Source organism: Empidonax traillii, unplaced genomic scaffold, assembly GCF_003031625.1.
Source record: "Empidonax traillii isolate 1590-97213 ecotype Southwest subspecies unplaced genomic scaffold, ASM303162v1 scaffold309:size1915965, whole genome shotgun sequence".
NCBI lineage: Eukaryota > Metazoa > Chordata > Aves > Passeriformes > Tyrannidae > Empidonax > Empidonax traillii.
The window spans coordinates 1,363,241-1,378,719 of NW_020955502.1; the positions used below are offsets into that span (position 1 = coordinate 1,363,241).

Here is a 15,479-nt window from a genome sequence, read left to right on the forward strand (position 1 = left end):
TGAAAAAAGTAAAAATTGTAACTAATGGCTTTGACTTTGCTGCTTCTCCCTTTCCAAATGGTTTCCAAGTAAAGCAGTTAACAAGATTTCATTAAAAGTGTTCCTAAGGCTTAGCTTTAAAACAAATGTGTTACAACACTAGATGATACCTGTAGTTTACTCAACTAGCTCCTGATTCTTGAAGGTCTCATTCCTAGATCCTTCTTAAGCACAGAAAGTCAGTTTACCTTCCCGTGGACTAACTGGCAGCTCCCTGCACTCTCCCCCTCGAGATTATGTTCTAATTCCTCTTCATGAGGCACTGAAATAATATTGCAACAATTTCATATTCCTTCCAGCTTCTGCTACAATTAAACATTACAAGTAAAGATACAATCATGGAATGGTTTGGGTGGGGAGGGATCTCAAAGCCCATCCAGTTCCACCCCCTGCCATGAACAGGGGCACCTTCCACTATTCCAGGCTGCTCCAACCTGGCCTTGGACACTTCCAGGGATGGGGCAGCCACAGCTTCTCTGGGCAACCTGTGCCAGGGCCTCACCACCCTCACAGCCAGGAATTCCTTCCCAATATCCCATCTAAACCTACTCTCCTTGGAACCAGCAGTTCCCAAAGTATTCTTTATTCTCATTTCTAATCCATAGATATTCTTCAGGCTCTTCCAAACACAGCTCCACATTTATGGAGTCCTGCAGGTATTCAGTGGCACAGGCTTCCCTAAGGTAGGGAATTTTAGAGTGTGAATAGTTGGTGGCCAAACTTCCCACAGCAGCAAAGCCAAGACAAATCCTGACAGTTAAACCACCTTGGATTCTTTCCTGCTTTTGACTTTTCATCCTTAAAAAAAAAAAAAAAAGCTTCTGTTTTGAATTGTTCCAAAGTAATTTTTGGAATAATTTCTGTACAGTAAGGGTTTTGTTTTACTAATTCACAGAAAGAAATTGAAGTTCAGAGAAAAGAACCTTTCTGTACATTTTTTAAATAGTTTTATAGCTGGTATGACTCATTGGAACACTTGAATTCAGGGAGGGCAGAGAACTAAAAGAAAGGACAAGATTTTCTGTGCTTTTTTTGGTTTTAGTCAATTTGCTATCTAGTACTTTTATTTGAGTGTAGAGCACAGGGGACTGGGCATGATTCACTGCTGCTGTTACCATCCCCTGCCCTACTTAAAGAGGAAAAGGTCAAACCCAGAAGAATTATGGATTATGGGAAGAGAACCTTTAAAGAACAGATTGGGACTGCAGGAACCCCACTGGGGTCACTCCTGGCTCATCTTGAGTCAGGGCCTCACCCCCTCATCCTGCACTGATCAACACACACGGTGCATCCCCCTTGGGATTAGGATATTCTGAGGCTGGAAGGAAGGATTTGTAGCACCACTCTGCCCTCCTAGCACTGTGCTCTGCAGGAACCACCCCACAAGCTCTGCAAGTTCCTATGAAGATGCAGTTTATGTTTATTAATGCTCCAGCCAGCCAATACTGACATTCCTAAAATCATTTTCACCAGGGCTCACAGGCTTCAGGACACAAGAATTATGCTGATGGTATCTGGCAGACATAGAGCTTCTAAATTACTTGGAATTACTTTGTTTTTGTAGTTGTGGCTCCACTTTTTTCTCCCGAGTTCTCTTTCAAAGCCTTTGCAGAATTTTCTTTTAAGTTCCCCTGCTTTCTACTGTTTCTCACTGATTTTATTAGTCTCAAAAAAAAGCCACAATCGGTCCAAAAGAATGTAGTCTTTCCATCAAACCATGTCTTTGGTCTGACCTATTTGGAAAGTGGTTACTACCACCCCACCCCCTAATCTTTCTAATCATTATTTCAATTTTTAACCATCAAAATGAACTTATTTGCACCCTGAAAATGGTGTACAGGAGGAAAAATGGTAAAGAGTTTTTCTCTTTACTATGCCAGTGTCAGTGCCACTGACTCATCGACCCTCACAAGTTCAGGAGAGGTCAGTGCCCTCACACAGGAGAACCAGAGGAGAAATTTGGGGCAGACTTCAAACAAGTCAAAGGTAGCATGACTTTCAGCTGGAAACATGGGACTAAAGCATAAGAAGGAAAACAAATACTGCATGCCCTGAACCACAGAAATAATTAATACTGCCCAAGGCTTGCTTTTCTCCTCCACTCCAAACCCTATCACAGATTTAGTCACCACCTTAATACCTCCTAAATATTTTATATTTTGGTGCACTATTCAACTCTACTTCAGAAGGTGATGTTACTTATGCTACATTAATCTGTGGCCCCGTGGTGACCTTTGAGACTTTAAATGTCTTGACTGAATTTCAATCGAGTTCTTGAAACTGGAAAAACAAACTGAAAATAAAAAGTCAAAATTATTTTAGGAAGAGATACATGAACTTCTACAGTCCCTCTAATTTCAGGAAAGGTACATCCCATGCAGAAAGCTATGAAATAAAGGTACTGTTGTAATTCTGCTCTCAGTACATCTATATATGTTTGTACAAGCACCACCTTTATTAGGAATCAGTGGAGCTGTCCAGGGTTCAAGGATTTTCCATAAAACTATTCCAGTGAATTTGATACATAACAGCTCCAGAAGAATCCTTCATTGAGCAAGCTGCTCTGTCAAACTGGAGAACACCTGATGGCTCCTGAGCTCATAGGAGGATAAATCTCTGATGAAAGGTTGATATCCTCTGGCTGAAGAAGGCTCGGTGTATGACTGATGCACTCAACTGACACCAGTCTTGAGGCAAATTGGATGGCTTATCCTTCAAAAATATGGAAGTCCCAGAACTAAAGGAGAGCCCCACAGGTACTTCAAACAAGTCAGAAATATGAACGTGCTTTATGCACCACCATCTGCTGAAAGGGCAAGTGATAATCAGTTCTCCAAATGAAGCTGGGAACATTCATCTGTGTCACCCCAAAGGGATCCCCCTAAGGCTAAGGCATTTCAGCTCATGGAATTAACCACTGGGGTTTACGACATTCCTAGGAAGATCAGTCACTTTTCATAGACAACTAATCTCAATTATCTCATTTGGAATTATCTTTTCTCTCCCAAAGCCAAACCAAGCGGAAGGTGAAGCTCCATCATCACCTTTGCTTGAGCCTCTCCCAGAATATGGCACTGGTTTGGGCAGAACAAAACATTTCTATTCCAATGACACCATTTACAGGTGGAAAACTGCTGATGTGTAAAATAAGAGGATATTTCTTTAATGCTGAAAAAGATAAAAGCTGGGAAGGACTCAAGCTTTTTTGTTGTGGATTCTTCTAGGTCATTATTTTTGTGCATTGCCTGTCCTGTATGTGAGAATTCTGGCTTGGTCTCCTGACTCCCAGGGAGAAACACATGCCAGGAATGCATATTTTTAAAACTGGGCATGTTTTCAAGGTATTTTGGCTCATGTGAATAAAATGTTAAGGTATCAGCAAGCCAACAGGGAAAGCTGTCACCTTACCAAAGTCTGAAATGCTTTCCTAGCTGCTCCCCCAGCATGCAGGGACCCCAAAGGAAAAATATAAATACAGAACCTGGAGAGTAAACAAGTTCTCTAATGTCAGGGACTGCTCTGTATCTCACCTTTGCAGCAAAGAGGAATCAAACAGAGGAAGGCTAGGAGGACTCTGGTGAGTCCTTAGGGCCTACTCTCCTTAATTACATGGCACTTACTGAATTCCCTTCATAACATAAAGAACCTCTTCATCCCAGCTGAGACTCCAATCTGCTGTTCCATGGATGTTTGGCATACCAAAAAAATTCACTACAGAGATTAGTGCCCTGGGAGCACTGGCAAAGATTATCGTATTGCAGTTGGGACTGGATGGCAAAGTCAGATTTATTCCCATAAACATCCGTGTAATGGTATTTCAGAAATCAAAGTAATGAAGAACCCACTTAATCACAACCTGATTTCAGCTTTAGAGTATTCTGTCAGCTAACCAACCATATTTATTCCTAGTTAATACATTTGCTTTCTACTCTGACTACTAGGATGATTTGTGGCAAGACATTTGTGGTGAGGCACTGTTTTGTTAAGTAAAAGACATCACCTGTAAATTCAGTTAAATCAACTATTTAAGTTTATCCTGCTTCCTAAAGAAATTAACTGCCTGTGTTTATGCCATTCCTTCCAACCCATCAGTAATTCACAAAAAACAGTGTGGTTTTATGGAATTACACAGATCTCTTTGTAACCTAATCAGGTAGTTCATATAGATAAGACCTGCCCACCCCACAGCCAGGGCTATTCCATCTATCACCATTCCAGGGAATATTTACCACAGTGGCAGCTGCTCAGGTGAGTGTCTCTCAGAGGCACTGTTGGGATTAAAGTAGCATTTGGCACTGCATTACGTGTTAAGAACCAAAATTACTTCAAGAGAGACAATATTATGGTCAAAAGCAAATAAAAGGCAGAACCAAGAAGGTAGCCTTAAAACTAAACAATTGTAGCAGCAAAGAAACTTTAACAACTCAACACTGGTTTCACTGAAGGATTGTAAGAAACACAGAGGACACAAAAGAGGAAGACTCTTCATTCCAACCATTTCTCATTCAAAGAAACCCAAATTTTCCATAATGTCCAAGATTACTTTTAGACAAGACAAAGGTACATAAGATAACCTGCTTGCTAAACTCAGGCTACCACTGTGCTGCAACCTGAAATGCTGATATTTTAGAAAATGCTTTCAGATTTCCAATTACAATAGTGCTAAATTTAACAGAGTCTGTACTTACCCAGCATATAAAAGATTAACCTTCAAGTCCTCTCTCAAGTGCAACCTCAAAACCTGCAGGTTACAAACCAACAGGTCCAGCTTGCCTTTAATCCAGCATTCCATGTTCCAGTTTGAATCTAAACAAAAGAAAGGGATTACCTATTCCTGACCTATATTAAAACAAAATAAAACCACAACTGAAGAGCCCGGATAAAATTCACTCACAACGAGAGGACAAGTGACAGATATTCATGAAGGTGAGGCAGCACCACAAATGTGCAAACGTTTATGAATAATCTGTATTGAATCAGGTGCCCTTAAACACTTGCAAGGCTCGCAGTCTGTGGTACTGCAGCACTGGCATTATTAAAGAAGGAATGTTTTTTACCTGGCTTTATGGACAAGGCTGCAGGGTGGAGAAAAATGAAGCTGCTGCTTCTGCTGGTTGCTGTGTTGCTGTTGTGAAGGGGGACAGCTCTTTGTGGCTGTGCTGTGGGTTTGTGCACATACAACTGCAACACGTGTGACAGACTTTGTTAACAGAGAGTCTTTTGTTCCATGGGGAAGTTCTTGGAAAATGAAATTCTACTCTACTGAGCTCAGTGAGATTCCTGCAGGCCAGTATGTTCCTCAGAGACTGAGGTTTACAGGAGGAGAAAAACAGCCTTGGAAAAAAATAATTCTCATCCATGTACAGATATTTACTAAAGCATCACAATTCATGTAGAAATTATGCCATTTGCTCTCCATCTTCCCCACCTCCTAAACGATTTTAAAGCCCATATCCATAAAAAATATATAAAATATTTCTCATAGTGTGTAAACTCCTTTGAAGTTCTGGGCTTACATCCTCATATACAGTGCTTCATATTTTATTCAGAACTCTGCTAGAAAGGCAGCTAACTTTTTTTTCCCCTTTGAAACTGTGCTCTACAATTTCCTTCATCTTCCACCACAGACCTCTGTGAGGAAGGATTTTACCACACTGTGTTGTGTGCTCAGGATAAATGTGAATCCCCACTAATACAATCAAGCCCTCTCCTCCCAAACAGCAAAAAAACCCAATCTTCTTTTGAAGAAGGAACTTCTTCTGCCCTTGAATGCTAAACCCACCTATTTCCTGAGAAGCAGAGATATTTATTTCTGAAGGAATAAACTTCCTTGCCTGCAGGCTTGCTCTGTACAAAGAACAATCAATGTTGTTGTCACTCCAAAAGCAACACAGGAAACTTTCTTCATTCATTCCAGGCTTGATTTCAGATGTCCCACGATGGTCTCTCCTCAAACCAGACCAACTCTCAACTCCAGCAGAGAATGGGTTCAAAAATGTCTCGTTCAGCAGCACACAGGGTAATGTAAAGTTCCTGGGAGGAACTGGATGGACCACACAATGGGCAACTGCCATTTGAAGAAAGTCTGCAAATATAAAGGCAAAGATATTGGAAATAAACAAAAAAGTCTATCTTGTCAGTGAAAAGAGAGCGGTTTGTGTTATACAGAAACACACAACATAAAAATCAGGCTGTTTTTAGGGGCTATTCTATGAATTGCTGACACAGTTACTAAAAATATGCCCTCTGAACTGGTGCCACAGCTGACAGATGTCAGCCTTTCCTCCCAAACTCACTACACCTAACCTCTGGATTTCTCAGCCTCTTGAAATAAGGCCAAGATTGTAGATTAAGAACTTCTTTGGGTTCAAATGCCTTATATTAATCCAAAACACAGTGAATCCTAAACCCAAGTTCACACGCTTTACAGGTATGAGTCTCATCTCCCCTGCAGTGTTGGAACACATTCACTCCAGCTCTTAGAACACAGCTCCATTTCTGTAGGAAAAAAAAAAATCCTGTTGTAAATATAAGACATGATCACACTGTAACTGTTAAATACCAAAGGAGAGTGTTACAAGAATGTATGACTGGGTGCATTATCTGGGAAATGAGATGCAGAAAAAGAACAATTTTTTCCATCAGATCCTTCAAAATGAAATTGCTCTGACCTCATTTGCAGCTCTTGTTGTAAGTCAGAACTTGAATTCCACTCCCGAGGATTTTGAGAATGATGAGAGTGTGGGTTTTGGAGACAGCTTACTGTAAAACACTGTGATTTCAAAGATTAAACCCTAGTTACAGAAAGGCATGTGGGTCATTTGTGCACTTTGCACTTAGCTGTTTGCTCAGTAAGGGCATAAATATTTTAAGCAGTTCATTAGACAGAAATTAATTGATGCTCTATGCTTGCAAGGGCCAAAATAAGAAAAAAACGTAATTTCTCTAGCACTGTTTGATTAATAGCACAGAAACATGAGCTAAATAATATAAAAGTACAAAAGTTTTTCAAAAAGGTAGGTGCAGTGTGTTATTATGCAGAGTGTTAAAGTCTTCAGTTTTCTCTCTCCACAGATTTTGTGCTGCCTCACTCCTGGAGGCTCCTGCTCTTTCCTTCTCTCCCAGTTAACAGAGTTTGTGCCCCTGTAAATAGCAGCTTCAACAGGCCTCCTGGCTGCCTGGGGAGGATGCACTTGAGCAAACAGAGTCTTAGTCCCTAATACATGATTAAAAAAGGACAAACAAGTGACATGAAGCAGGACAGACAACCAATGCACCACCCAATTCACAGCCCGTCAGCTCCTCTTCTAAGGAACAACTTCCCCCTCACATATCACACCCCAGGGGATTAATTAAACCTTATCAAGTCAAAATGTGTGCAGCTCCTTCCCACTTCTTTAGAAATGTAAAAAATAACGTTAAAATGACCCAGAGGAAGCCCAGAACAGCAGCATATCTGGGGTAACAGGGCTAAAGATGCCAGCCTTGGTTATCTGCTTATGGCCAACCCAGGGATACACTGATTTTCAGTCATTACAGGCCATCAGAGAGTGACAAACTGCTTGGAAGCCTCATGAGAATTCCCTGAGGCATCCAAGTTTGCCAATTAAAGGTACACAATATGTTTAGATTACGTAAGGTATTCAAAAGAATGTCAACAATGTATATGTATTTTAAAAAGGTATATAAAAAAGATACAGAAATCTAGTGATTTATTCATCTTTTCTAAGGACATAAGATGACACAAATTTTGAGATTAACTTCACTGGATTAGAGTTTGCTTTCTCCCTAAGCATCATCATCAAAAGTCTTTAAATAGTTCTTATTTTAATAAAAAAAATGAAAGGCAAATACCAGCTGTCCCTGAACAGCATCTGCCAATATTGTTACAGACATTTCCCAGTTAGGAAACCAGTTTATTAAATCCAACATTTGCAGTTAATTGAGCACCCTTTAACAGCCCAGAGCCTATGGAAGCAGGAACGTCAGACTCCTAAAAAGGCAGAGCTCAGACTCAGAGTGACACCTTGGTTACATTGAGAAACTTTGCAGTTCTGGTGGAAAAGGGATCTTTCTTTATGCTTTTGGACCTATTTGGGTAACAAAACAAATCACTCACAAATTTCTATCTTATGAAATTCTGACTGGGGCATTTACTTGAATATGTCTTGACTTACCACATATTTTCTACTGATGTTTCCTGAGCTCAAAAGTCAGCTCACTGTTTTTTTTGGGGTAAGAGGCACAGGTACAACCCTAAGAGGGTCAATACTTTAATTCCACACAATGACAACATCAAGTTCTTTGTATATTCTAGATGCATGTTGTGATAAGATGCCAATCCAGGAGCATGACTTGAGACACTACTTTGAAACAGGAATGGGATTACTCTTTATTCTACACAACTTCCAACAGACTGATTTTTTAGTAACTTACCCAACAGCACAAGCACGGTCAGAATGATTTGCCAATGCATCTTGTTCTGTAGAGATGATCTGAAAAACATGCAGAAAATTAACTGAGAGCTGACAATTACCAGTCTATTATTTCATTAGGGTTTCATTTTGGTGCATTTCATTTCATTTGATACTCACACCTTTGTAAACAGAATCACAGAATCCCAGGCTGGTTTGGGTTGGAAGGGACCTTGAAGATCATCTTGTTCCACCCCATGCCATGGGCAGGGACACCTTCCACCAGACCAGGGAAAGGAAGAACAGGCCAGAAAGGAAAAACAAAATCAGAATGTCATTTGAGGAAAAAAACTTTGCTTAGAATACCAATTAAACACAAATACAGCTCTTTCATCATTAGGGCCCTCACTCCTCCAGGCTTTTGCTGATCACCTTCTGGGTTTGGTCTGAAAGGCACTACAAACCCAAACAACCAAAATGTCCCAGGGATACCCAATTTTCCAAGTGCAGCATAGAGAAAAGCACTTGGGCACCCATTTCAACAGTGAAGACTTCACTAAATTTTACAGTACTATTTTAATATTGTTCTTTCATTTCAGGTACTTCGGTCTTTTTTATGTTCATCCAATAGTTATATAAATTCTGTTAAAATCTAAATATAAGCATTTTTATGCTTAAAGCTCCATAGAGGATACCAGAATAAAGCAGAGTTTGGCTGCTGTTGTATTTAACCAGAACTGAGTGAGTAAAATCTACAGCTCAAGTCAGACAGCAAATGCCAGGACAAGAAATTATATTGAGGGAATCCCTCCAAAGTATTCCATTCCTTAAATATTTCTGAAAACAGTTTCCTTGAGAACATCAATGTAGCCAAAAGAGTCAGTGCCAGGGTTATGTAATCCACTGGCCTTCCAGTATAGCACTGCATGTTATATATATATATAAAAATAATATACTGGTGTATATTATCTGTAGATATACAGACAACTGAGCAGTGAAGTGACAGTATTCCAGAATTCTTGATTCTTGTCTCCCCACAAGAAAAACCCTTGCAAATTCAGCTGGAGCCAGAGCTGAGCCATTTCTCCAGCACAGACCATCTGCACTGTGGTCTGCAAATGACTCAGTCCCATCCACTTTCCTTCCCACTCACCAGGTTACAATCAGGGTACATTTAAGCTACATTTTCAGCAGTTAAAGAGGACAGCTCAAATTTTCCCAACCCCTTCAGAGGACAATTTGCCTCTCAGCACAGTTGTCAGGTGGACCTGTACCTCTTCCATTAGACTGTTCCTAACAGGAAAGCCATGAAAGCCAGAGGAATGCCTTGGCTCCAGCCTGCTGTCAAATCTGTCATTTCACAAAGATACAGGCAGAGACTATTTCCAAAACGCTGTAATTGAAGTTACTCAGATTTTCTCCAAATTTCTGAGAGAAGAGAAAAAAACCCTCTAAAAATAGTTTACTTGACATAAATGCACATAATTCATACTACTAAATGGTTTAACAAGAAACAGTCCATATCCCTCTTTCACAGGTGCAACAAAAATTCCCTGTTTGTAGCTCAGCCACTTCTCAGCAGGAAACTGACACAAATCACTTCTCTATGTTGTACAAGAAGATTGGATATACATTTCAGAAACTTATGAAGTTATCCATAGGCCATGGATGTTATAGTTTCCTCCATGCAATACCTACACACACTGAAAATAAAACAACTACAGGTGCCCAGAACCCCCTACACCTTAAAGAGGGAAAATTATAACTTTATGTAGTCTACTGAAGATAAAGGCTTTTTCAATTCCTGCAGGAAGTGAAAAAAACTCAGGAAGAATTCCCTCCTGGAAAGGGTGTTCAGGCATTGGAAGGGGCTGCCCAGGGAGGTGGTGGAGTTCCCATCCCTGGAGGTGTCCCAGGAATGACTGGACGTGGCACTCAGTGCTCTGGGCTGGGTGACAAGGTGGGGATCAGGCACAGGCTGGACTCAATGATTTGGGAGGGCTTTTGCAACCTCAAGGATTCTCTCATAAAAAGGATCAGACAGAACAATCAAAGAGATTCTGATGTCAGCACTGGTTCAGCCATAATGAACAATATTTGGACCAGGAGGTAAAAATAAAGTTCAGATCAGCTTGGACATCTTCTCTTCCTACTTCTGTCACATTGATTTTTACAAAGGAGTTATTTTCCAATCCTGGCTCCAACAACATCCATGAACCAGTGCTGTACATGAGCAAAAAGCTGCACGTCCCCAGCATTTTTCTGTTCAAAGTTCATTCTTCCTTATGTAAACTTTACAGGGGAAATGGGTAAAAAGAGATATCTACAGATAAATCTCAGGGCAGGATAAATGTATTAGTGGACCACAGAGGGCTTCCTGAAATCTTTTCCAGTGAGAATATTGAACTTGCCAGAATTTCTAACTTCACTGTAAGAAAGAATACAACTTTTACCAGAACAGTTACAAGGAACAGGGAACTAAATAAGGAGATTTATTAAAACTTGTAACTATCACTTTATCCCAGAGAGAGTAAGTGACCACAGCAAGGACAAACCATTTTATGCATAGCTGGGAAAGTGTCCATAAAAAAGAAGGAATCAGAGTCCGTTTTATCACATATACCTCAAAATACTGTGTTTCAGAACCACTGACTTTGCTGTTGTGTATAAGAAATTTTTCAATTTCTTATGTAAATAGTGTGTTCCTCTCCCTGCCAACCACTGTGCAAAACACTTCAGCAAGTAGAGTCCCTGCCTTGACAAAAACACTGGATTAAAACCAAAACACAGTCAAGGAGGACAGCAATGAAATAAGATCATTCTTCTTTACAGTTCAAGTGAGAAGTCATAGAATGCACAGGCATTTCAACATGGGAAACATTTTCAGCACAGCCTGAAACAAGCAGGACCCACAAACACCTGCACTGGGCACAGAAAATATACTGAAAGTTTTCCTTTTCCTTCTGGAGCTGCTTTTTCTTCAGTTTCTTGTCTCAACAACTCACATTTCTGCACATCTCCTTTCTGAACCTCGGGAAGAGGGTTGAGGTGAGGAGGGGATTGCAGAACAAGGCAGGTCTACCTGTCCAGGTTGGGCAGAGGGTGGCACTGCTGGATCCCTACAAACCATCCCAGACACAGCGGAGCAGCACAACCCCACCACCACTGAATTCAGCTGTAAAATCCTCACCAACTTTTACAGAGTCACAGAGACCACATGAGAAGTGTTGCAATGAGCCAATGATGAATTTCAAAGCTTACAGAAACGTATAGAAACCTAATTCCCAGGATCTCCTATTTTCCCCCAACTAATGTAACATACACACATGGGGTCTAGAGCTCTCTTTTTCTCATTCCCACTCTCTCAAAAACCAACAGCTGCCTGTTAATGGGAAACAGGAACATAATACTGCAGTCATACAAACTGTTTTTGCAAGCACTGCACCGCAGCTGTTTTTAAATATTTCAAAAATCTCTATAAAGCATAAAAACATTTTAGTAATAATGTCTATGCACAGCATCTTCTGACCTGCTTTTTTAAGGGTGCTGAGGGCTTCCCAGTCCTGTTGATTTGGGCAAGACACTCCTGGGCATGGAATTTCATTGCACTTGTTTGCCACTGAGTACATTAGATATCATTATTAATAAAGAGTTTGGAGTAAGTGGAACTTACAAAGTAGAGATGTGTATGACTTATACTGAAAAATTTTGCTTTCTAATACTAAAACTTTAACCAAGGCATCCTGAGCTGGGCAAAAGCACAACCTCAAAATCAGGCTCCAAGTCTGCTGGTGGAGTCTCTCCCCTGAGACTCCCAAACTCTAAAGAGTTTCTCCAGATTGTACAGTTTCCCTTGTTTGTACCACAAATACCCCCTCATCCACAGATACTCACGCTGCTCACAGGCAGGTTCCCATCACCAGCCCAAGATCCAGCAGCATTTTCTCCTTCATCTTCACTCGACGGCACTGTAGCTTGTGCACAGTCACAACACACAATCTGAGAGACTTCAGTTTCATAAATACTCCTGATTTTATGCCAGCAATAGAGAAAAGCATTTTTAATAAAAACTCTGCCTTGTGGTTTTTCACAGTGTATTTTCTCATGTGCTGCTGTAAGCAGAGCTCCTGTGCTTACCTGGCACTTAGGGGTTATACCACGTTACAGCCACGCTCGGTAGCTAAGGGCTCTCATTATAAACTCTGTTTATAAATGCTGTATCACTAATTAAGTTTCCAAAGTGCTCTTCTATCAGAGCGGGCTCTCATAGCTCCAGCAGCATCAGGAATCCACAGCCTACGTTCACTGAGATTTATTTTTCTTTTGCTTCAGAATTGAATTTCGAGGAATATACGGAGGGGAAGGGCCGATTCGGGTACGCCGTGCCTGCCTCTGAAATCTCCCGGATTCTGCCAGGGGAAGGCAACGCTCCCCCTCCGGCTGCGGTCAGGGGCAACCTCAGGGGGATGTTTGGAGAAATCAGAAGGGAGAAAAAAGGAGAAGAAAAGTAAATTCGCCTACCTGCTTCTATTCGCTCCCAGAGTCCCGACCGACAGCCGAGGTGACACCAGCACCGCTCCGCTGTCCAGCCCCGACCCCTCAGCCTGCCCGGGCCCCGCTCCCTCAGCCGCCCCGCCCCGCCCGGACGCCCCGCCCGTCCCGCTCCCTCTCACGGCTCCTCACACTCCGCTGAGGGGGCTGGGGGGGGCTCAGCACAGAGAAAAGGAGGGTCTGGGGGCACCTTCTGGCTCTTTGCAACTCCCTGACAGGAGGGTGGAGCCAGGTGGGGGTCGGGCTCTGCTCCCAGGGAACAAGGGACAGGAGAGAGGGAACGACCTCGAGCTGTGCCAGGGGAGGGTCAGGTTGGATATTGCAAAAATTACTGCCCAGGGCAGTGCTGGAGTCCCCGTCCCTGGAGAGATTCAAAAGCCGTGTGGATGTGGCACTTGGGGACATGGGTCAGCGATGGCCTTGGCAGTGCTGGGGGAATGGTTGGACTTGGGTTTGGAGCACCTTTTCAATCTAAACCATTCTGTGATTCCCTGAACACGTGTCCCCTGCAGGGCACAGCCCGAGCCCCTCACAGGGCAGGGACAGGGTAGTGTTTACCCCCGTTTATTTTAATTTCTTACAAACAGCACTTCACTAAACAAAATAAAGTTCAAGCCTTCAAAGAGCTGCCAGGCAGTGACGTAGGACATGCATTTTGGCCTTTCTGTACTTCAGTGTCTGTCCTGATGAACAAAGGGTTGATACATTTAAAGCAATACCACGTATTTAACAGGAACTTGCAATTATAAAACAACACACAAAAGTTATTTCAGGGAACTTAAATTCGAGGACTGAGCCCTGCTAGAAAAGACAGACCCAATGATCTTGCAGGTCTTTCCTAACTTTAATGATTCAATGCACCTTTAATCTTTCTTGTGCTCATCCTTTTGGAAAAGACAACAAGAGTTTAGAACCAGCAAAGCAGAGACTGATTAAGTCCCAGACGGGTGCAACTGATGGCTTTTTTTACAATTTTTTTTTTCAGCAATATTATTTTTAAAAAATTGCAAAACCAGTATCTCTGCTTCATGAGGTATGAAGAAAAATATTTATATTTACCTACTGCAAGCTCTTCTCAAGCAACAAGACTGGAACTATTTTCTGAATAGTGTAAACAGTTCTTTCAAGGCTGTAGGAACAAAACCACTGATTGGCTTTAATTTATTTATTGACTTTCCGTAATTCATGATCCATTTCCTCAAAACAGCATCAGCCAATTTCGTTCCTTATTAAAATGACCACCAGCTCTTAATTGTTAAATTCTATTTTTAAAACGTATTTGTGTTCTAATACCTCAGTTTGGGAAATGTGACCACATACAACTTGTGCCTGAGGTTAGGAAACCACTGAAGTTTTTGTGTCCCAGACTTTCACAGCATAAGCAAAAGCTGTCAAAATCTACCACTAAAAACTCCTTTTTATTTAGGTTAGAACATTTTCAGACAAACATTTCACAGAGCAAGTTTTCTTTCACTTCCCCATGTACCACTGGTGTTCAGTGAACCAGAAAAAAAATCCCCTACGCAACTTCCACTAATGCATATTTATTTATTTTTAAAGGGTTTTCTCCTCCCTTAATATCTAAACTAAATCTTCCTGAAGTTTAATCCTCTTACCTTTCATAAACATAAGCAGACAGGTAATTCCTCTTTTCAGAATTCTTTTACATCTTACATTGTTGTCTCATACCAATCATTCTTTGTGTAAACTTAAGTTCCAGTTCTTCCTGTCTTTATAGATCATCTTTTCTGGAGATCTACTAAGGCTGATCTTCTCACTCTTCTACAACTCCCTGACAGGAGGGTGGAGCCAGGTGGGGGTGTAAGTGTATTCATTTAATAAAGATAATCCACCTTTCTGATTTAGAGCAGGATTAGTTCCTCCCCCATATTCAGAAGTTCTCTATGGACTCATTTCATTAAAGAACAAAAGGTTTAAGTGTTGCTTTGGCTGGAGAAACTCTTCAGAGCATGTACCTTTACCTTCCAGGACAGAATCACTTCTTGTTAAGTGTCCAAACCTTGTTGACAGGGATTCACTCACCTTAGAGGCACAAAGGAATGAATTCCATCATTTAACAGCAGAGGTGCTGCAGCAAAACAGGGTTATCAAAACATTGACTCATTTTCTGTCATCATCAAGAGAGATCTTTGAACAAGGTATAATATGAGATCTCCTTTTTCTGCCCTTGGGGTTAAATTTAATATTAATGAAAAACCTGCCTCATACTGTAGAACTGTATTAACCTTAAACCATTTCTCCAGTGAACTTCCTGGTTTAGATACTTTCCCAATTTGCTATGAGGGGATGCTCCCTCTCCCAAAAGGCATGCAGGGATCATAGAATCGTGGAATGGCTTGGGCGGGAAGAACCTTAAAGCCCATCTCATTCCATCCCCTGCCATGGGCAGGGACACTTTCCACTCACCCAGGTTACTCCAAGCCCAGTCCAACCTGGCCTTGGACACTCCCAGGG

At 41.4% G+C, this 15,479-nt stretch overlaps 1 protein-coding gene across 3 annotated transcripts in view; it reads right to left on the reverse strand.

Annotated features, from left to right (window-relative positions):
- The window catches only part of LEPR (leptin receptor), a 29,412-nt gene extending 16,412 nt beyond the window's left edge, over positions 1–13,000 (reverse strand). For 2 of the 3 annotated variants that reach the window (XR_003572034.1, XM_027891108.1), the window contains exons 1-4: positions 12,975–13,000; positions 8,476–8,534; positions 5,822–6,124; positions 4,728–4,845 (exon numbers count right to left, since the gene is read on the reverse strand). Coding sequence is in view for 1 of the 3 variants with exons in the window: in XM_027891108.1 (XP_027746909.1) it covers positions 4,728–4,845; positions 5,822–6,124; positions 8,476–8,515 (461 nt within the window). In the remaining 2 variants the exon portion in view is untranslated. Of the gene's footprint in view, positions 1–149; positions 289–4,727; positions 4,846–5,821; positions 6,125–8,475; positions 8,535–12,974 lie in introns of those variants that run through there. The other variant, XM_027891109.1, reaches the window with a different exon arrangement.
- Positions 13,001–15,479: the final 2,479 nt, after the last annotated feature.